This window comes from Brachyhypopomus gauderio, chromosome 8, assembly GCF_052324685.1.
Source record: "Brachyhypopomus gauderio isolate BG-103 chromosome 8, BGAUD_0.2, whole genome shotgun sequence".
Taxonomy (NCBI): domain Eukaryota; kingdom Metazoa; phylum Chordata; class Actinopteri; order Gymnotiformes; family Hypopomidae; genus Brachyhypopomus; species Brachyhypopomus gauderio.
Genome location: NC_135218.1, coordinates 22,271,572 through 22,293,252, shown reverse-complemented (window position 1 = coordinate 22,293,252; position 21,681 = coordinate 22,271,572). Strand labels below are relative to the sequence as shown.

Below are 21,681 nucleotides of genomic sequence, written 5' to 3'. Positions count from 1 at the left end.
CCAAAGCATGTACAGGTCTGGCTTAAGCCTGCATAAGACTGCCATATGAGAGTCTCACATTGGCATGAGTTTGCTCAAGGTCATCATAGCACAGTAAAAAAAAAAAAAAAAAAAAAAAAAACACTAATTTGGCCAATATTACTCCATTTTGGTCCCTGACCTTTAACGGTTCCTCCTGCTACTACGATGCAGTGGCTAGTGTATTAATATTTTCTGATGAGGCGTTTTAGTATTGATGTTCTACTGTTCCAGCTAAACATTAGCTGCTATGAAGGCCCGATGCAAACGTTCTCAATGCCCTGTGTGCAAAAGACGATTGGGTAAACATAAATTCATTATGCTTTATCCATAATTTTGTCTGTCCTCTACTAACCTCATTGCAGGTTGACCTCATTTCTGTTGATCTCTGATTCTGAAGGAATTGTTTGAACGCTATCATGGCTAGGGGACTCTTCTAGAAGACACTGCGAAATGCTTTTTTCCTGAGCTCGATCGTTTTGAATTTGAAAACAAAAAGAAAGTCAATTGCAGTGTGAACGTGGAGGAGTCAACACCAGCGTTTCTGGCTCTAGCGTTTTGCTAATCAGTTCCTCTAGCGTTCCTTCAGCCATGCTAGCGTATTGATATGAACCCGATCCAAATATTCCTTTCAGGTTTCTGGGCAGCAGCAGATATCATCCACTTAATTCCCTCTTTAATTTAGTACCTTGGTGACTTCAACAAGCCCTGGGGTGGTGGGCGGGGTAGATGTGGGCACAGCAAAGGGCAAACGTAACCCTCACGTTTGGCACTGTGACCTAAGGCTTGGTGCGTTTGGTTGGTGTGAATGAATCAGTGTCTTGGTCCTTGGCTCGGTTGACGATCGCAACTTCAGTACTGTTCTCTCCTGTGGAGAGTGATCATCACCTGCGGCTGTAAGGAGAACTTCACCTAAAAATACTAACATTGCTACTCGTCGACGTAATAAAGGAAGGTCTGCATTGCCATGCTAGCATTTTTTGGGTGAAGTGTTTTTAACTTGTCCGTTCTCTCGGGTACTGTGCACTGCTCTCTGTGCGTTTTTGTTTGCTGCCTTCTCTAACACGAGTCCCTAACCAATGAAACGGGTGTTTGTAACGGAGGTGAAACTGCATAAAGGTGCAGTGCTCTGGATCCGAAGCGTGCGCCGGTGGGAGTGGTCGACCTGCACACCTGTTGCGGTCCTTTCTGCATGTTCCGCCGGAGCATAGACGAGTGGACTGGGCGTGGGACCGCGGGTTGTGCCGGGCTTGAAAACCGTTGGGCCGTCGTGTGATCTGCCTCCTCGTGAGGAGGCTGTGATGGCGTTCTCATCAACTGCGCTTTCTCTTTCTCCTCTCTCCTGCTCTCCGTTCTCAGGGGCTCGATGACCAGTCTGGAGTCCAGCCACAGCGGGTTCTCCCAGCTCAGCGCGGCCACCACCTCCTCCAGCCAATCACAGTCCAGCTCTCTGATCTCCAGATAGAGGGCGGAGGTGTGGGAGGAGCTGGACTCTCTGCTGTTGTGGCCCTCCTGCCCTTTGCATAAGGACCTCTGAAACAAGCTTGCACAACAGATGAAGAGATGGAGAAAAATGGAAAACAAAAACACACAAAAAAACAAAAATATTTTCAAAGCAACATGGTCATCGTCAGTTTATTTTTTTTTGTTGTTTTTTTTTTTTTTTTTGGAAAAGGGCTTGGATCTGTGTTGCCATAGCGCTCAGCTGGGCTGCAGGTCAGTTCATGGGCAAATAAATATTTGTTTTTCTTTTCCTCTTTCTTCTCAACAATTAGCACACTCCCACCATCAGCTGGGGAGACATTATGGTCTATGAAACATTTCCACAATGCTGATGGACCTGTTGCTGGACTTGGCAATACAAGTACTTTCAAATAGCGATGGATCTGAAATAGATAAATGGAATGCGCTGTTACACTTACACACACACACACACACACACTTGCACGCCGCGCGCACACACACACTTGCACACCAGTTCTGCGACACACAGGTGCACAAACACAGCACATTGACTTTTCAAATACTGTATAGAGCAATTATGCCATACCACTGGGAGAGCGTTCTTCTAGTGAAACATCTATAGGTCAAAGTGCAGGTTTTAAAAATGCGGCATGGGGTCTGCCTGAAGCAATAACCTAGGAATCATTTCTATTGTTTGGGTTGTATTTAAAGGGGGGGGGGGTTGTTGACCTAGTTCTAGAGACATTTTAGCGTCTTCTGGGTGCTGCGTGTACTTTAGTGCTTAGTTGAAGTGTCTGGCTGCTGGCTTTGGAGTCTAGACGTTCAGTGCTTTCAAAAAGCTGTAGAGCTTTGGGGTTCCATAGTCCTAGTGCTGCTTCTAGTTATTATGTGTATCGCTCAAGTTGTTTTGAATTTGTGGAGATGCCTCGACATGGATAGTCGTACTAGCTACCGATCAGTTCCTATGCAGTTAGCCGAATCAGAGTCGGATCCTTATTTTATAGGTCCACGTTCTTGCGTGACAGAAAAGTGGGTTATGGGTTTTGTAGTACATTTCTAGTGCGCCTATTAAAGCTGAAGTCAGGTAGATTTGTAAAGAGTTTAATTGCATGTCAGTGTTTCCCTCCTAAAGTTATATAAATCAGTGAAATATATCTTATGTGAATAGAAAAGTTGCACATAAATCTCTCAAGTGATACTTTTGTTTTCCAAAATCTGTTGAATTTAATGAAGATAAGAGTTGTACCTGCCATATATTTATTCAGCCTTGAATGAGGGCAATGTAATTGTGCCCAGTCAGGACTTTAAAAAGTCAAAAAAAAAAAAAAAAAAAAAAGCAGTCCATTTCTAAAATGTACTGATTATTTTTTCTTTGTAATTATTACCAAAATAGGTCACACATGACATGCGTTACATATGAGGTCTTTTCAAATGAGGTTTTTCTAGACTACTTCATAAATTTTGTTTCTTTTGAGATTAAGACTTGAAGTGTGAGAGTTACAGTGTGGTGCGTGATCACGGTAAGGTCACAGTATTCGAGGAGATCTGTCCGAGGTCTTGACCTCCCTAAAGTGTTTGTTAAACTATCATATTGTAATCATTTGGTAGGTGACCAGTTAGCACTGTATGTGTATAGACTGAGTCGTCTTCTTTCAAAATAGGGGCTTGATGTCTGTAAATTAACGACTTCCGCAAAGTGGTGTCCTGGCAGCTTCTACGCCAGAATGAAACGCTCCGCTAATGTGAGAGTCCACGGGCTAGCTGTGAAGTGGCAGGGAGACTAGCAGAGACCCCTGCAGTACTGTACACATTTGACCCTTCAGCCAAGATTGGTGCTTTCCTGTGTGTCACCTGCCCAGGTGTTTTTAGGAGGCTGTACGTGGGTGTCATTTTGTCTGGTGTGAACATGGGGGGTGTTTTTTTACTGTGAAGCTTGTCTGCAGCTGCGGTTAGCAATCATGCCATAACGTTCTATTCAAACGCTTGACGACCCGGTAAATCGTGTCGTTTAACCTGGTCAGGTTCCCACATTTACAATAGTTATAATGTGTGCGATCTTTTCCAAACTTCTTGAAATTGTTGGTGGTTGGTCCAAATATCAGTTTCCTGAAAAACATCTGCAGGAAAACTTCGGATACAGACCCGACCCGAGTTGCTGCCCCCTGGACAGGAGTGTGTGAGGCTGGAGTGGGCACTTTGTGTATTGTGATCCCTGTTCTTACCACATGCTCACTGCTTCTGAAACAAAGCTGCCATTTCAGAGTGATGATGAAATTTGATTGCCATAAGCATAAAGACTGGAACCTTTTTTAAAAAAAAATTGGGGGGTGCATGGGTGTTGGTTAGAAAAGAAAAAGGTGGGGCACCATTAAACTGGCTGACACGTGTGGTTTTGGGGGGGTTTGTGTTTTGTTTTTTTACTTTGGGTTGAAAATACAGAAGACAAACACTGAAGTTCTATTGCATAAAGATTTTTAATGTATTTTCAAAAGTTTTAATGTCAAAAATCCTTAAACTTGTGGCGAGTGTTGCAATAACCATAAAATGCTTTATTCTTTAAAATGAGGAAAAAAAAAGAAAACAGAGGGCTGCTCATTTGTATGTGTAAAAATTGTGAGTCTGCTGTTCTGATACCTTTATACATGTGATTCTGAAACGTGCTTCTGTCCTGTGCTCTAAAACATCATCCCTATCGTGGCATGTTAACGCTGGATACGACTGCTGCGCTCCTGCCAATTGGGGACATACGCCGTGAATGTGGAGAAATGCACACGTTTTAATCCTCGACGGTTTACGGTGGAACAGTGTGACCTCTCACGGCCTCCGTCTCGTCAGCCCTACACCTCTGTGTTTTGGGTACACTTTGGTCCGGTGTGCTTGAAAAGCAGGCGTGGCACAAAGCTGAATTCTGCATGCACAAACGTTTCGGTGTTGCACCGGAGTCCATGACCATCAAATTGTATGACCGCAGTCTGCTGCTGTGCATTTTCTCCCTGCGTGTTGTAAAGAAAAGTCACGAAGAGGAGAAAACAAACAACCTTAAATACTGAAATTCAAATTACTCCATGGCTTGTAACCACTGGATATCAGTGCTTCCTATGGGAAAACAGGCAATGTTGGTCAATCGTATTAACCGTCGTAGGAAAGTTTAACGTTTTATCCAAACAAGTTTAAGAAACTTTAATTTTTGTTCTTACTATGTTAAATGAAATTAAATATAAACTTCTAAAATATTTGTGCATGCATGAGGGATGGAGGGATATGCGATTTAGACCTCTCTAATCTTTTACGATAGAAGTACATTAACTTGCTCCTAAACAATAAATGGCTGAGTATCTATGTGCAGTTATCAGACTGTGTGACGACACACAACACAAATGTCTGTGGTGAACGATCTGGGTGCAACACCGAGTCAGTTCGTGCTGGTCGCCACTGGCCTCAGAATGCTTTCAAACATTGTAGGTTGGTTTATAGCACAGCTTCCCACTCTGATGCACGTGGATCTTTCTGCAAACCTTCTTTCATTGTCCAACAGATATTTTATCTCACCAGATCAGGATATTTGGATAAATCTGTACTCCTCGCGCCAGCCGAAGCTGCTTTGATCAGTTTTTGGTGATGGTTGCAATGCTTGGCTAAAGATTTTCAACCTGTTTGAATATTTTTTTCCTAACTCAATGTTTTGTCTCACTGGTGTATGAGGGCTATAAATGTCTGTTTCCCCCTGTATTTGTCTTTTTCTCCAATAAGGCATACTGTACGTCCTATTCATATATACTGCATATCTTTGAGATTTTCTATTAATATACAAAGTAACACCTTTACATTTTTTGAAACTATTAAACTTGAATTGGTGATTCGAGTGCACTGGGTCTCTCTTCGTGTGGTATTTCTTTATTTTCATCAAATGCTTCTATTTGCTTGTCGGCAATGACAAATTCTGTCAAAATCGACGTTTCTTCGATACCCAAAAGCTACCTGCAGACGCGTTGTGTGTGACGGGAAAACGTAACCGTTTCAATACACAGTATTGGCCACCAGATGGTGCCAGTTATGCACAGGTAATTAAGAGAAGTCCGGGATTAACTGCAGATCCCTTTTCGTGTTCAACTGCATACGTGCTTTCGGTAAAATGAACGGTTCATTAAAAGCATATGAGGATAGGAGAGACGGGTAAATGTGAATGTCAACATGCAATCAAATCCATCGGCAGTTTTAGTACAATTTTTTACATTTCATATTCGCTTTAAGTGCAGCTCGATGTCTCGCTCAAGATGCAGTAACAATGTTTTTAAAGGTGTATATGTTGAGACGGGCGGTAGTTTTCTGTGAAACGCCGGTGTTTCGTGGATAATCTAATACGTCAATACTAACAGATTTTGTCTCTTTAAATGTTGGTAGATTTGGCCCCGCCCCCTTCTGCAGACGCCACACGGTCATGTTTAGGAAGTGAGACATTTACACACGGGCTAAAGGACCTAATGTTGGCCCCGGACGAGGATCTGGTCAAGCAATGGGAGAGGTCTGTTTTAGCCACATTACCAGTGCCTGACATGTTTAGTTTTGCTCCCCTCCCCGTACCTTTAAAATGTCTAGGAAATGTCGGTTAGCTTTGGGCTGCGCTCAGTCTTGATATCCACGTGGAGCAAATGTAAATGTTGACAGCAAGCACATCGCCCCATCAAACCAGAAATATATGCTGTGAACAGATACGTTATTTATTTATATATGGCTTATATAAGTCGTTAATGTCCGCCATTGTGGACATTCATCTAACCTTGCCTCAGCTTTTGACAACAAATATGATTCTGCTAATGTCTCTGACTTCAGCTAATTTTTCAGACTTCACACTTCTAATCTTAGTACATCTGAGAAGTGTTCAAGCCAACGTGTGGGATCTGTTGCTTCTCCACCCTCTCTTCGCTCACCTGTCGGGCACAGAGACGTTAAACAGTCTATGGTCGCGTATGACGGCAAAATGGACAAACATTTATATATAGTTGACTTGGGATTCCTAAAGCCACGTGTTTGTTCCAGGATCGAGGTCCAAATTCGAGTGCACATGGTCTAGAAACACTAATCTGCCATCAGCATTTACTTTACAAATCCAGGTGAAGTATTGAAAGGCAGTTGGTGTGCATGGTCAGGCGATGCGGAGTGGTGTGAGCCGTACAGGTTGGTGGAGGAGACGCGTGTCCTGCCAGGACGCAGTAACCACGACCGTCCAAGAGCCCCTGCTCGCCTCAGCGGCTCTGATCTTAATTTACCCGATTTGTTGTTCAAGTGCCATTTGCTCATGATTCCGTGCCGTTGACATTTTCGGGCTCATCAGAAGGCAGAGATAATTAATGACCGTGTGAGCTGACTGTACAGTATATTTCCACATGGAGTACAGAATATTCTAGGGCAATGATCGTGCAGTGATAAAAAGCCTTACGTGTTCGTAATCTGAATTCGCTATAACAAATAATAAGCTGAGAGAACCGACATACGCCTGAAATACAAGATTCTGTGTATCTTTATTTAGACCAACCTTTGCGCTCCTCCTGGTATCCACACCTGCCCAGTGAACGTGAGTACTAATACCTGCATATGAGAATGCTCAATACAGCCCCCTACAGGCTGCGCTGTGTATGTGCAGGGAGCAGGCCCGTCTGAAAGGACGTTTGCTAGAGGAGGACACGGAGGCGTGGCAGAAGAGCGCCAGCTTCAGCGGCCTGGACAGGCTCGGGGGCGTGGACTTGTCCTTTATTAAAGGAGACGACCTAAACGCATGTGCTCAGCTCGTCGTGCTGAGCTACCCCAACATGAAGGTATGACAGTCGGGTGGTTTTCCCCTATGCGTTGATAATAATAACAATGTTTGTTGACCAGTATTGCTAAACAGTCATTCCAGTGCACGTTGAACCCTTTTGCAAACCTTAACGTCTGGTCTCGTGTTTGATTCTAAGGCAAAGTGAGCAGAAACAACGTCAAAGCTGCCGAACTTTCATTAATGGCACTGACGTATCCTGGAGAAACGTTTCTTGTGAATGTCTTGCCTGTCTGTCTACAGGTCGGTTGTATCTGTCTGTCACAACCGTCTGTCTGTTGCAAGTCAGATAAACTTTGTCCCTATCTGTCTTTCTCGTTCATGACATCTCTTTAGAACCAATTAATATTAGAGATTTTCCTGTCAGCGTCTGAGTTTATGTAAGCCCCTAATGAATAGCGCAGAGCTGTGTCACATCCATTACCCGAGTGATTCTGCAGCGGGCCCGCTGCCGTGATCAGGGCACCCACGTGTCTCACCCGTCCCTCGTGTTTCTCCCTGTGCTGAGTGAGCTGCTGGCTCCCTGCTGTTAGAGTCACGTTGGATGAGGGCTTTTCCTGTGGCCCGGCTCCCCGAGGTTCACCTGCCACCACAGGCACCAGACGCCTCGGTAATGAAAGTGCCAGTCAGGGGCTGTCTGACGCAGCAGTGCGGTGGAATGAGATGACGTGCGAGATGTTGAGTGTTCATCTCCCGTGATCTCTCTCTCTCTCTCTCTGTCACTGTCTCTCCCTCACCGCCCCCTGCCCTGTAGCTGCTGTATGAGGACAGTGAGATGGTGACCCTCACTGTCCCCTATCTGCCAGGGTTCCTGGCCTTCAGGGAGTGTCCTCCACTGCTGCGGGTTCTGAAGAGGCTGGAGAGAGAACAGCCCAGCCTCATGCCACAGGTTAGACACACACACACACACACACACACACACACACACACACACACACACACACACACACACACACACACACACAAATACCTGCACATATATACTCATCAAGGTACAATTCAGACTAGCCCACCACCACACAGCTGGGCCTCAGACATACACACCTTATACACACTGAGAAACTAACACACACAGTAGAATACAGCAAACCAAGAGCACACCTACAAAGACAAAATACAAGCAAACAACACAACACAAGATACAGCAGTATCCAAACACACAAACGGAATGAATGTACAGCGCATGTTACAAGCAAACCCATGGAGAGTTAATTAGAGAACGCTTACATCACCAAGAAAACAACAGTTACGACCTCACCAAACCTAGGGATGGTTTCTGATGAAGGGAAAGATCTGAACACCTGCCTTACATCATGGTTTTATACAGAAGAAAGTCATGTACCTCTTCCCCCTACACACTTACTCACATGCTCACACACACACACTCATTGACTTGCCCTCTGGTCATTCGTTCCTGGTTTGTTTGGAAGAGATCTGACCTCTAGGTTTAAATAAAGCCTGCTGGACCCATTACTGGTTTGTATCGTTTAGTCTTCCACAGATGAGACTCACTTCTGACCCAGTACGTGTCTCCGACACCGGAAGGTCCAACTGCGCGATTGCTTTTACAGCTGTATCACCACCACTTTAAGTGATTCTCTCTCCCTCACATGTTCCCCCTCTTGTGTATCGATTCATTTACTGTAAACTATTCATCTCGGGCCTCCTCCTCACTTACACCTAGCCCACATACAACTCCTACTTTCTCTCTCTCTCTCTCCTCTCTCTCTCTCTTTTTTTTCTTTCTTTTCTGCTCCATCTCTCCTCCCCTTCATCACTCTGTGTCGCCTGTCACGTGTTTGCTGTCCTTCTGCCGCCATCCCTCTCTCTCTCCCTCTCTCACCTTCTCCTTGTTACTCCCTCTGTCTCTCTCTCTCTTCTTTTCTGTCCATCCCTCCCTCTGTCTCTCTCTCCCTCTCCGTATTGTACGCTGACTTGTTCTTCTCCCATCGCCCAGATGTCTGAGTCTCTCCTGTCTCTGGACTGTCCTTGGCCCTGTCCCCTCTGGACTGTCCTTGGCCCTGTCCTCTCTGGACTGTCCTTGGCCCTGTCCCCTCTGGACTGTTCTTGGCCCTGTCCTCTCTGGACTGTCCTTGGCCCTGTCCTCTGTGGACTGTCCTTGGCCCTGTCCCCTCTGGACTGTCCTTGGCCCTGTCCCCTCTGGACTGTCCTTGGCCCTGTCCCCTCTGGACTGTCCTTGGCCCTGTCCCCTCTGGACTGTTCCTGGCCCTGTCCCCTCTGGACTGTCCTTGGCCCTGTCCCCTCTGGACTGTCCTTGGCCCTGTCCCCTCTGGACTGTCCTTGGCCCTGTCCCCTCTGGACTGTCCTTGGCCCTGTCCCCTCTGGACTGTCCTTGGCCCTGTCCCCTCTGGACTGTTCCTGGCCCTGTCCCCTCTGGACTGTTCCTGGCCCTGTCCCCTCTGTTTGTCCCCTGACATGACAAATGGACTGTCCTTGGCCCTGTCCCCTCTGGACTGTTCCTGGCCCTGTCCCCTCTGGACTGTTCCTGGCCCTGTCCCCTCTGGACTGTCCTTGGCCCTGTCCCCTCTGGACTGTCCTTGGCCCTGTCCCCTCTGGACTGTTCTTGGCCCTGTCCCCTCTGGACTGTTCCTGGCCCTGTCCCCTCTGGACTGTTCCTGGCCCTGTCCCCTCTGGACTGTCCTTGGCCCTGTCCCCTCTGGACTGTTCCTGGCCCTGTCCCCTCTGGACTGTTCTTGGCCCTGTCCCCTCTGGACTGTTCCTGGCCCTGTCCCCTCTGGACTGTTCCTGGCCCTGTCCCCTCTGGACTGTCCTTGGCCCTGTCCCCTCTGTTTGTCCCCTGACATGACAAATGTTTTCTGAAGTTTACTTTCTGAGTGTTTTCTTTCCTTTGTTTTTGATGTTTTGTGTGAGACCTTTAAAAAGAAAGATCTGATTTTGTCCCCCCTATGATAGGTGCTCTTTGTGGATGGGAACGGTCTCTTTCATTACCGAGGTGAGCACATGGGATTGCAGCGGTGAAGGAGTGTTGAAGTGTTACTAAATGACACTAGTGACAAGTACAGTAATTACTGAATATTTGCTGGGCCTGTCTGTTGTGTCAGGGCACCCATCCAAAACATTTGTATTTGCTTGGATTTAGTAAGACCTCAGTTAACACTGTGTCGTGTCGGACTCTTCAGAGTTTGGCTTGGCGTGTCACCTTGGAGTGCTTTCAGACCTGCCCTGTGTGGGCGTGGCTAAGAACCTCCTCCAAGTGCACGGAGTGATGAAGAGTGAGGATCACCTCTCGCAGGTAGGACGTGCATGTGTATTGTTAATGGGTGTTTGCATCGTGTTTTGAATACTGATTGGTTCATCTCAGTGCATCACGATTCATCAGCCGTAGATCTGTAAGCACTAGATCATCAACCCTAAGCCAGTGATATGTTGGTCTGTTCTAGCTCTTAGCAGGTTTAGCTGGCTCAGGTGTCAGTTTCTGTTGTGAGCTGAAGTAAATGATGATACTCTTAAGACTCCAAACAATTATCAGGCAGAAGATAAACGTCAATAATCCCCCAACAATAGCACTCATGCTGCAACGCACAGTCACTGCTCACAGTAAACGTGCAGTAATGCCACTAACAGCACGAGTGTCATTAAACATGCAGCTTTATGAAGTTGTCCACGTGCAATAAAGCTGCTTACAGCACACGTGGAATAAATCTCCTAACTGCAAACATGTAAAAAAGCTGCTGACCGCACAAGTTGCTAACAGAATCCATCCAATAAATGTGTTAATAGCTCAAGTCCAGTAATGCTGCCAATGGTAAACGTGAATTAAAGCAGCACACGTGCAGTCAAGCTGCCAGTGGAGTACATGCAAAAAAACTAAACCCAGCACACATGCAGTAAAGCTGCATAAAGCTGCATAAAGGCACATGCACAATAAAACAGAACCCTTGCAATGAATAAATAAATCAGTTCATTATAACAGCATTGCTATCTATACAAGCCTAGATATGTTGCTAACTACACATGCCATATAAATCTGCTACCTGCAGAAGTTCAATAAAGCTGTTTACTGCACAGACAAAAAAATTGCACACTGCTAACGGCACATTTGCAGCAATAACTTTTACAGCAGCTGTGTAAAAATACTGCCAAATCCACAACAGCACACGTGCAGTCAAGCTGCTACCAGCACCTGTGCCATAACATAGCCAACAGCACACGTGCAGTCAAGCTGCTACCAGCACCTGTGCCATAACATAGCCAACAGCACACGTGCAGTCAAGCTGCTACCAGCACCTGTGCCATAACATAGCCAACAGCACACGTGCAGTCAAGCTGCTACCAGCACCTGTGCCATAACATAGCCAACAGCACACGTGCAGTCAAGCTGCTACCAGCACCTGTGCCATAACATAGCCAACAGCACACGTGCAGTCAAGCTGCGGAACACACGTGCACGTGTGCCATCGTAGACGCAATATAAAGCTGTTAATTGATTGGTTTTGGAGTCCACAGTTGCTTCACTGACAACAGCTAATAGCCAGAAAGCTGATCTGGCCTCAGCGTATCCGAGCAGCTCTGTGTTCCTTTGTTGTTGCTGTTGTTCTAATTTCTTGTTTTTGAGCGGGGGGCTGCAGTTGAATCAGTCATGGTCCTTTTCACTGTTCGCACCAGACATTTGTCATCATGGCCCGCCCACGCAGCAAACCAGATAAAGTATGATTGCAAACAGAAAAATCTTTGCTGGTGGGAGGAAAAGGTTTGGTTTGGGGGGGGGGGGGGGGGGGGGGGGGGGGGGGGGGGGGGGGTCGCTGTTTGGGAGGAAGCTACTGGGGGAACAAGAAACACGGCTGAAAGGAAACGATTCGGTGTGTCTAGAAGAAAATTTGTAGTTGGGGTGGAAAAGATTCATTTGAGTGGGTGGAGAAGATTTGCTGGAGCAGAAAGAATGGATTCACTGAGCCACAGAAGAACCACGGAAATGTTGGCACACGCGTAATTCTTTAGGATATAAAAGGAGCAAACGGATCCTAACACGAGCCATCGCAGGCACCGCCAGAGCACGTGGTCCACGCCCGGTCCACCACGCCACACCAAACACCAAACTATTCCTGGATCAGCGCCGGCTCAGTGGTGAAAGCCGGTAGACTCTTCTGTGCTGCTATTAACATGCAAATGAAAATGTGGACCCACAGAGAGATGAGCCACCCCTTCATTGCTTTGCGTCAGGTTGGAGAGAAGAAACGGATGAGAATGAGTTTAAAAGATCTAGAGAAAGAACAAAAGTTATATACAGTCTTTTGATTAGCTGCACAAAGACATGATGGTGGAGCCAACATAGAGGACACTAAAACAATGGCAGACTAGCCTGCAATCTGGATGAAAGGGACGTTTCTGTAGAAGTTTATCAATAGTTTCTTTTCTTTAGATTCCAGAGTGTTCTGGCTTTTTCACACTCATATTTGGTCTCAAGGCGGGACCTTGTACAGCTCTGTCTGACTTTGATCTTTTAGGCACAGCACAACACATTCTTTGATGCGTCGAGGTAATTTGATGAGAAGCGTATGAAAGATGCGATTGTGTAACGGAGAACCAGATTGGCCCTGTTTCTAAACCCAGGTGGGAGATGTCTTTCTCACACGCCTGCTATTTTAAGACCCGTCACTTTTCCCCACGTTACATCATTTCAACACCCGGCTCCTCTAGCAGCTTCTGTGTTTTCTGGAGATGCCTGGTGGGTTTCGAAGTGTGTAATGGGTGTTTCCCGTGTGTGTGTGTGTCTGAGGGGGTGTGTGTGTGTGTGTGTGTGCGTGTGTGTGTGCGTGTGTGTGTGCGTTTGTGTGTGCGCACATATGTACATTTTAGTTAAGAGAAGCAAAAAGTTTGAAGAGCTTTGAGGTGCGTGTTTTTTCCAGAGGTGTTGGGCTTCACAGCTGAGGGGAGGTGACGCTGTCTTTGTGAATCTGTGTGCTTATGTCACCTTCACATCAGTATTCATGATAATAATAAATTGATATCAACGGAGTGTGAGAGGGTGGCAGAGATGAAGAGAACCCAACGGAGTGAAGCCCTCTAGAAGTCTCACTGTGTTCCACAATGGAAGAGACACATCTCGTGACTTACAGCAGGATTATGAAAGAGAGCGTGGAGGACTTTGTGTGTGTGCACGTGTGAGTGTGTGAGTGTGCGCCTGAGTGTGTGTGTGTGTGTGTGTGTGTGTGTGAACCTGACCCTCACTGCTACCCGCTTGTCCTATAATGTTTCTACCTGCCCTTGTCTGTTTCTGCTTAACCTTAACGGGACCCGTTTTTCCTCCCTGCCCCTCCTAATTTAAACTCTGAAAGGGATCCCAGAATGAGAATTCATCTCTCCTCTCTCTCTCTCTCTCTCTCTCTCTCTCTCTCTCTCTCTCTCTCTCTCTCTCTCTCTCTCTCTCTCTCTCTCTCTCTCTCTCTCTCTCTCTCCCTCTCTCCCTCCCTCCCTCCCTCCCTCCCTCTCCCACCCACACTAGATCAGTGCCCTGAAGAAAGCTGGAGACAGTTTCCCATTGGCTGCTGCTTCTGGGAGAATACTCGGGCAGGTGGGTTACTCTGGAGCCCACCCACATTCCCTCTAGACTCCACCCACATTCCCTCTAGATTCCCTCTAAAACTCTCTTTGGACTCCTCCCACACCGCTTCAGAAGCTTCACCAGTGCAGCCTGTATTCCCTCTAGACTCCTCCCACTTTCTGTCTAGACCACATTGGCTGCACTGTAATATTACTTAGATGTTCCTAAGTGAGCGGTATACTGATATATAATGCTATAAGCTGTATTGTTATATAGCACGTGTGTGTGTGTGTGTGTGTGTGTGTGTGGGTGTGGAATGGTTTTCCAGGCCCTGAAGAGTTCAGACTGCAGCACGAAACCAGTGTATGTGTCGGTCGGACATCGCATCAGTCTGGACACGGCTGTCCGGCTCACACACTCCTGCTGTCGTTACCGTGTGCCTGAACCCATTCGACAGGTACACACACACACACACACACCTGAGCCTACTAGCGCGCGCGCACACACACACACACACACACACACACACACACACCGAATCTATACCGAATACCTAAACCTACGAGAAGAGCACACACATATTGGCACACGTGAGCTCATATGAGTGATACATACACACCACTAAACTACACCTGTTTCTTTCCTCATATTAAATGACCCCAGTGCCCAACACTTTTTGAGAAGTGAGTGCAGCAAACAACATGCTGTCCAGGTTTGAAGTGTGCACTGCAGAAGAGCCTTTCTGCCTCTAGGGGGTGCTGTTCAGCTAAAGTAATACCTGTGTAATTCAGCTCTGACATTTCTAGATTTCATTATGCGTAGCTTCTTTCCCTTAAACTGCACCTGATTCTGCAGTGCAGTCTTGATGCTTCTGTGCCTCGCACGCACACAACACACACACACACACACACACACACACACACACACACACACACAGGTTGTTTAGCACTGGTGTGCGACCCATCTGTGCTAATTCAGAGGGGAGTTAACGTTGTAGTGGTGCACCTACTGCACGGTAGCAGTATGACTGAACTTCTGTCACTACCTAAAGTCTCTCTATCTCTCTCTCTCACTTCCCATGTTCCTTTATTTCACTCTTCCTCTGTCTGTCGCTCCTCATCCTCTCTCTCTCTCTCTACCTCTCTCTCTACCTGCTTTCCTATATCCCTCTCTTTCCGCTCACCCTCAACATGTCATATTCTCTGCAAACACGACGCATGTACATAGTGTCTTTGTGTCACTCTCTCTCTCTCTGCATGTGCCCAAACACACACACACACACACACACACACACACACACACACACACACACACACACACACACACGGTCCCTGTCCACCGCCACCACTGTTCACAGGCCAGAAGCTCTCGGTACACTTTCATCATGGCCTTGATATGAAGGTTCTCTTTAAGTAGGACATGGAGAGGGGGCGGAGCCACTAACGGGGGGGGAGGGGTGAGACGGGTGGAGGTAGAATGAGAGAGCATGATAGATTGTTTGAGGTGATATTTCATGTCAGGGAAGGAATATTTTTAGGAGGGAAGCCGAGAAGGAGAGAGACGGATAAAGTGTGGGAATCACGGCGGAGGTGGGAAGAGCGAGCGAGTGTGTGTGTGTGTGTGTGTGTGTGTGTGTGTGTGTGTGTGTGTGTGTGTGTGTGTGTGTGTGTGTGCGAGAGAGAGAGAGAGCGCATGAGAGGCAGAATCACACAGGAGGGAAGACGGAGGTGGAGGGCAGGGGGAGCCCACATGGTCTTGAAGATGGAGAGGAGGGGTGGAGATGCCTGATGGAACATCTCCCAGCTGCCTCCGCCTCCACCAGCAGAATCGCGTGGGAGGTTCAGATGAAAGCTGCGTTTGTGTGAAACCCCCAGCGTGGAGAGGACGTGGGATTCTGAGCCTCTCAGTCGTCTGGTGGTTTCCAGCAGGCCTGATGGAAGCCCTGGAAAAAACGGCTCCCCCCACCTCCTCCTCACCTTCCTCCTCCTCACCTTCCTCCTCCTCACCTTCCTCCACATCATCCTCACCTTCCTCCACATCATCCTCACCTCCCCCCACCTCCTCCTCCTCACCTTCCTCCACATCATCCTCACCTCCCCCCACCTCCTCCTCCTCACCTTCCTCCACATCATCCTCACCTCCCCCCACCTCCTCCTCACCTTCCTCCTCCTCACCTTCCTCCACATCATCCTCACCTCCACCCTAGCTCCTCCTCCTCACCTTCCTCCACATCATCCTCACCTCCCCCCACCTCCTCCTAACCTTCCTCCTCCTCACCTTCCTCCTCCTCACCTTCCTCCACCTCCTCATCACCTCGCCCCACCTCTTCATCTCCCCTTCACCTTACCGTCACCTTCTCTTCACCTCCCCCCATCTCGCCCTCACCTTCCTGTCACCTCCCTCCTCCCCCACACCTTCCCTTCATCTCCCTCTCACCTCCTCCTCACCTCCCCCTGCACTTGCCCCTTATCCCACCTCCTCCTTCATCCCTTCATCACCCGCCCCACGTTCTCTCTCCTTTCAGCACCTAACGCAGGTAATGTCCACACACTAGATCCCGTCAGCGTGATGAATCCAGCCACATCGCTGCTGCCGTCGGCGTGTATCCGGCTGGCTGAGACTGGGGTCGCAAACTGAGATATGGCCGCTAGCCGTTTTAATACCGACTGGAACGACTGCGTCCATGACCTGAGGGGGACGTAAAGCCTGTAGGATCAAAACGATGCGTTCTCACTCCGTGATGAAACTTCTGTTTGGAATACAACTGCAGTGATGTCATAGTGAAAGTTCCATGGAAACCAGCCACAGGTGCTTTGTTGTCGTTGCTGGGTTTGTGCGTATGTTTCCCTCCTCGTTGTTGTGCCCCTGAGGTGAGAAGAACAGCTTGAGTGTTGCCGACCCATCCAGCGCCGATCCAGAGGGCCCACCAGCGCTCGCCAAGCCAATAAACTAGCGCACACGCCCCCAATGCAAGGAGCCGGCATTGGAGCAGAGCATCGTGGTCGAAGTGACCAGAAGCGCAGTAATTAAGCCACACCCGCTTTCCACATTCATCACAAGAAAACCGTGGCAGGCTCCTCATTAGAAACAGGTTGTGCAAGGAAGGACCAATTGGCCTGGCAGTATGCACGTGCACATGCACGCCTTCACGTGCACGCCCACACGATAGACTAAGTAAGATTAATTTGGGCACTCGATCGCCTTTGTGTATCTGCGAGGGGGTGTTAGTGTTGGAGTGGGACAGCTTCTCTGCTGACGCCGGTGTGTGGGGTGGTGGGGAGGGGGGGGTTCTGCTGCAATGTATACAGGAACCGTGCAGAACTCGCCCTGGTGCCTTTTGTCAAACTCACCAAAGCCAAAAGTAGTCGCAACCTGCTGCAGCTTAAGTGAGTCAGAGGGAGCAGCCACACCTGTTGTGCACACGAAGAAACGGTGACCGAGGACGAGGCAGAAGGATGAAACGAAAGATGGAGAGAAACAAAGAGGCAGGCCACGAGAAGAGAAGAAAACTCTGAGACAGATGGGGGGCAGTGGGAGGGAGAGAGAGACGGAGAGAGAGAAAGGTCTCCTCAGTTAAACAAACACAAACCACAGTGTTTCTGTAGCTCTCTGTGGGATTGTGGGTATAGCGAGAAAACACTGGCATTCATTTCTGTTTCCCCTATATACACATACACACACACACACACACACATTAGTGCCTTGAAATGATTTTTTTCAGCATCCTGATTTGTTTACTTTCTCACATTCACATCGTCTAACTATTATCCTAAAAGCTTTTCGCAGACTCTTTCAGAACCAACAGTAAATGGAATCTTTATTGCATTTTGAATATTAATATTCTCATTCCGGAATGATTCTGCATTCTGCAGGGTTCCACACCGTCTCGTTACCATGTGAGTGTTACTCTTTAATGTGCCGGGGTTGCAGAAAAAAGTAGTGATTACTGTGCCTGCGAAGCCCTGTGGTATGTTTATGGATGTCTCAGACATTGGTTTTGTGCAATGTATTCTGGTAGGACCTTCAGGCTTGGGCGTCCTTACGCACTTCAGCTCCCCCCCCCCCCCCCCCCCCCCCCTCCATCAGCTTCAAGAAACTGACATAATGCCGTTCCTTCCTTCTGTCTTCTGCCCTGAGTTAATTGGAGGGGTTTCAGAACTGCCGAAGACATAAAAGCTCTCCGGTGTCGGCGAGATGTTGCCGGTGTGTTTATTGGTCATCTACATTCACCCCCACAAAGATTGACGGGCGGCTGCGAATGTCGTTTGTTTGTGTGGCAGTAGCCCCGAGTGGAAATTGGATCGGTGTCTCTGTAACTTGCAACTGAATGCAGACGCTGACCTTGGATCAGGGTTCTCATGCCAGAAAGTGTTTATTTGACTAAAGGTCAGTTCAAAAACTGCTGCATTTTGGATCAGTTGTGCATGCAGAGCACATGTTGCAGTCCAGGAGGAGGAAGCGGTTTATATTAAAGAAGCATAACCTGGTTCCTCCTGCTAGAACTTCAGTGATATGTTTACATTAGGCTACATCGATGGGCTAAATCGAAGCTGATTGGTCGATTGTTAGAGTTCTCAGTCCCATCAGCAGCTGTAACTTGTGAATAGTTTGTATCTACTGTCTGAATGTCCTCCAGCTCCATGACCACAGCAGTCTGTATCCTAGTGTTTCATTGGCTCCAACACGCAGGTGTTGCAGATGAGGGGGGAAGCATCGTTAAAGTGGCCGTCCAGTGAGAGAGCCCTGCGGAACAATACAGCAAAGTGGTGGAGTAATTAATGAGGCTTAACGAGTTTGTAGAAGGTGAGGGGTTGAACCCCATCCAACCCCCGACCAAACGCCCGTGGAGAGCGTTTGAATCACAGGGTTGAATTACAGGGTTACTGGGGGTCCTTGTTTTCAGAACCATGAGCCAGGAACCAGGCTTTGGTCTGCTGGGAGGGACCGGAGACGGAAGGCAAAGACACGCCTCTCCTCCCTCTGTGTGTTTGACATCTTGTGTTTTGTGCACACCGTCATGTCAAATTGTGAATCATATTTACAGTTACACCACAAAAAAACATGTAAAGAAAGGCACGTGACAGCAAGTGGATTTACAAATGCATGTGCACACACACTCGTGCGCACACACACACCCCAGACTGTTCGTGCTTAAACTCTCCATATGTACATGGCAAACTGTATATGCCCACTCTCCTATACCAGCATGTCTGTTTATATACATGCAACACTCACACAGTAGCTTCGATTCTCTCTAATGAGATCATTAATGCTTATGCTTCAACCCAACAGTGAGGATTAGAGTCTTTCCCGCTTTCTGTTTCTCACTCTCTTCCAACCTACTCTCTCTTTCTTTATTTTCTCTTCCTCTCCCACTCTTTATCCATCTTTCTCTCACTTTCTCTGTTCTGGCTTCCTTTTTAACCCACCTGTTTCCTCTCCTCACCTCCTCCTCTTCCTCCTCAGAACTCGTGGCCGGTCCGTCTCGGCTGAGTAAAGCGGGACTGGCCGGCGTGACAGCGGACTGCGCTGGCCTCTCGTGCACTCGCACACACACGCTCTCGTGCACTCGCACACTCACGCTCTCCTGCACTCGCGCACACACACGCTCTCCTGCACTCACGCACACTCACGCTCTTGTGCACTCGCCCTCTCGTGCACTCGCACACTCACGCTGTCGTGCATTCACACACTCACCCTCTCGTGCATTCACACACTCACCCTCTCGTGCACTCGCCCTCTCATACACTCGCCCTCTCGTGCAAGACCCTCTCATGCACTCTCCCTCTCATGCACTTACACACTCACCCTCTCGTGCACTCTCCCTCTCGTGCACTTACACACTCACCCTCTCGTGCACTCTCCCTCTCGTGCACGCACCCTCTCGTGCACTCTCCCTCTCGTGCACGCACCCTCTCGTGCACTCTCCCTCTCATGCACTTACACACTCACCCTCTCGTGCACTCTCCCTCTCGTGCACTTACACACTCACCCTCTCGTGCACTTACACACTCACCCTCTCGTGCACTCTCCCTCTCATGCACTTACACACTCACCCTCTCGTGCACTCTCCCTCTCGTGCACTTACACACTCACCCTCTCGTGCACTTACACACTCACCCTCTCGTGCACTCTCCCTCTCGTGGCGACGTACTCTCGCCCTTCACGCTGGCACGGGTTTCAGAACTCGACTTTGAACTTTCTCCGTGCTTCCCTGATGTGTGTGTTCTGGCTGGCTGTCCTGCGTGCGTTGGAGGGGCGGAGTGGGTCCGGGTTCTGAAAGGGGAGCGAGTGGCAGGTGGCGTCTGATTCTCCAAGCATGCTGGGGTTATTAGTCATAGTTTGGCTGCATGAGGGCTTCCTGTGGGCAGCAGACGAACGCTCCTGTCAGAGAGAGGCAGAAACACACACACACACCATAACACTCGGCTACAGCCTTTTGTTCACTTTCTCTCTCTCTCTCTCACACACACACACACACACACACACACACACACACACACACACACACACACACACTTAAGCTGTGACAAGTTATGTAATTCATGCAAACTTCATGCAAACACCTCACACACACGAGCAGTATTGAGTAAGTGAATGCTGAGTCACAAATCTCTCACACACAGACGTGCGCGTGCACACACACACCAACGCACATCTTTATCCGCAAGTTGAGTCACAAACACCTTGTAGGACAGAAGATAGAAGAAACCCTAGTTAACTGCTTTGGGAGGATTGGTGAGGCACTTCTCCAGACCTGCTCACATGTTGATGTTTGGATCTGTGGAGAGTGTTATGTAACACCAAGAAGCTTCAGCTGGGCCTGAAATGTCCAGGCACTCGAGCAATATGACAACTTCACTCACGATTATTTTGTTGCCTTTTCATTCTTGGATTCACAATTATACACACTCGGCTCTTTAACCCCGGCCTTCCTCTTCAGTCTTAACAGCTGGGGTTCCTGGAACATCATGAGTTCACAACCAGTATAAACAACTGGGCCAGGGTTCTAGAATTTGAGAGCATTCTAGAACTGTCCGTGTTCCATTCTGAAAGATCCCCACCAGCATGCTGTGCTTGTGCCAAATAATGGCACTTTTAGATTACAACGGATTATTAAATGATTTGGGGGTGCTGGGGCATCTGCAGTAGACCAGCTCGACTAGGAAGAAGGCACGAGTAAATAAAAATGGAAGATTTTTTTTAAATCTAAAATTGAAGGTTTGTTAACTCATAAAGTGTGTGGTTATTTGCGGATGAGGTATGGCAAAAAACAGACCCACCTGTGCAGTGCTGGGCATTGCTACAGTTGACCAGATAGGCCTACCATGAATCACAGTGCAAGTAGTCTCCTATGACTATGAATCCTTGCATATATGAAACTGTAATAAGTAGTTGGCTCATGAAATATTAAGTTCAAGGATGAAACTGATTCAGATTCTTTTTTGTAGGCAGATATTCGCTCCAGAGAGTACCTGAGGAGACAATTCCCCTCCTCCGGCTCTCCGTAGACACACACAGGTGGGTCTCTGTGTACACACACACACACAGAGGGACGACTATCTGCATAGACACACACACACACAGAGGGACGACTATCTGCATAGACACACACACACACACAGAGGGACGACTATCTGCATAGACACACACACACACACAGAGGGACGACTATCTGCATAGACACACAAACACACAGAGGGACAACTATCTGCATAGACACACACACACACACACACACACAGAGGGACGACTATCTGCATAGACACACACACACACACAGAGGGACGACTATCTGCATAGACACACACACACACACAAGTGGTCCAGACCTCAGAAGCCATCCCCAGTTAAGTGAAGACTT

General features: G+C 48.0%; 2 protein-coding genes across 17 annotated transcripts in view; both read left to right on the top strand.

Annotated features, from left to right (window-relative positions):
• LOC143521953 (SEC14-like protein 1) overlaps nucleotides 1–5,349 on the top strand; it is a 31,428-nt gene extending 26,079 nt beyond the window's left edge. The window contains 1 exon segment of the mRNA XM_077015502.1: nucleotides 1,378–5,349. Within this exon segment, the coding sequence (XP_076871617.1) occupies nucleotides 1,378–1,483 (106 nt within the window). The 3' untranslated portion in view covers nucleotides 1,484–5,349.
• A 551-nt stretch (nucleotides 5,350–5,900) lies between these two features.
• The window catches only part of LOC143521955 (endonuclease V-like), a 33,292-nt gene continuing 17,511 nt past the window's right edge, over nucleotides 5,901–21,681 (top strand). For 7 of the 16 annotated variants that reach the window (XR_013132880.1, XM_077015510.1, XM_077015511.1 and 4 more), the window contains exons 1-8: nucleotides 5,901–6,004; nucleotides 7,124–7,295; nucleotides 8,049–8,183; nucleotides 10,229–10,268; nucleotides 10,456–10,568; nucleotides 13,779–13,847; nucleotides 14,146–14,274; nucleotides 21,269–21,338. Coding sequence is in view for 12 of the 16 variants with exons in the window: in XM_077015510.1 (XP_076871625.1) it covers nucleotides 5,964–6,004; nucleotides 7,124–7,295; nucleotides 8,049–8,183; nucleotides 10,229–10,268; nucleotides 10,456–10,568; nucleotides 13,779–13,847; nucleotides 14,146–14,274; nucleotides 21,269–21,328 (759 nt within the window). In the remaining 4 variants the exon portion in view is untranslated. The remainder of the gene's footprint in view (nucleotides 6,005–7,123; nucleotides 7,296–8,048; nucleotides 8,184–10,228; nucleotides 10,269–10,455; nucleotides 10,569–13,778; nucleotides 13,848–14,145; nucleotides 14,275–21,268; nucleotides 21,339–21,681) is intronic. The other 9 variants (XR_013132882.1, XR_013132881.1, XM_077015515.1 and 6 more) reach the window with 2 other exon arrangements.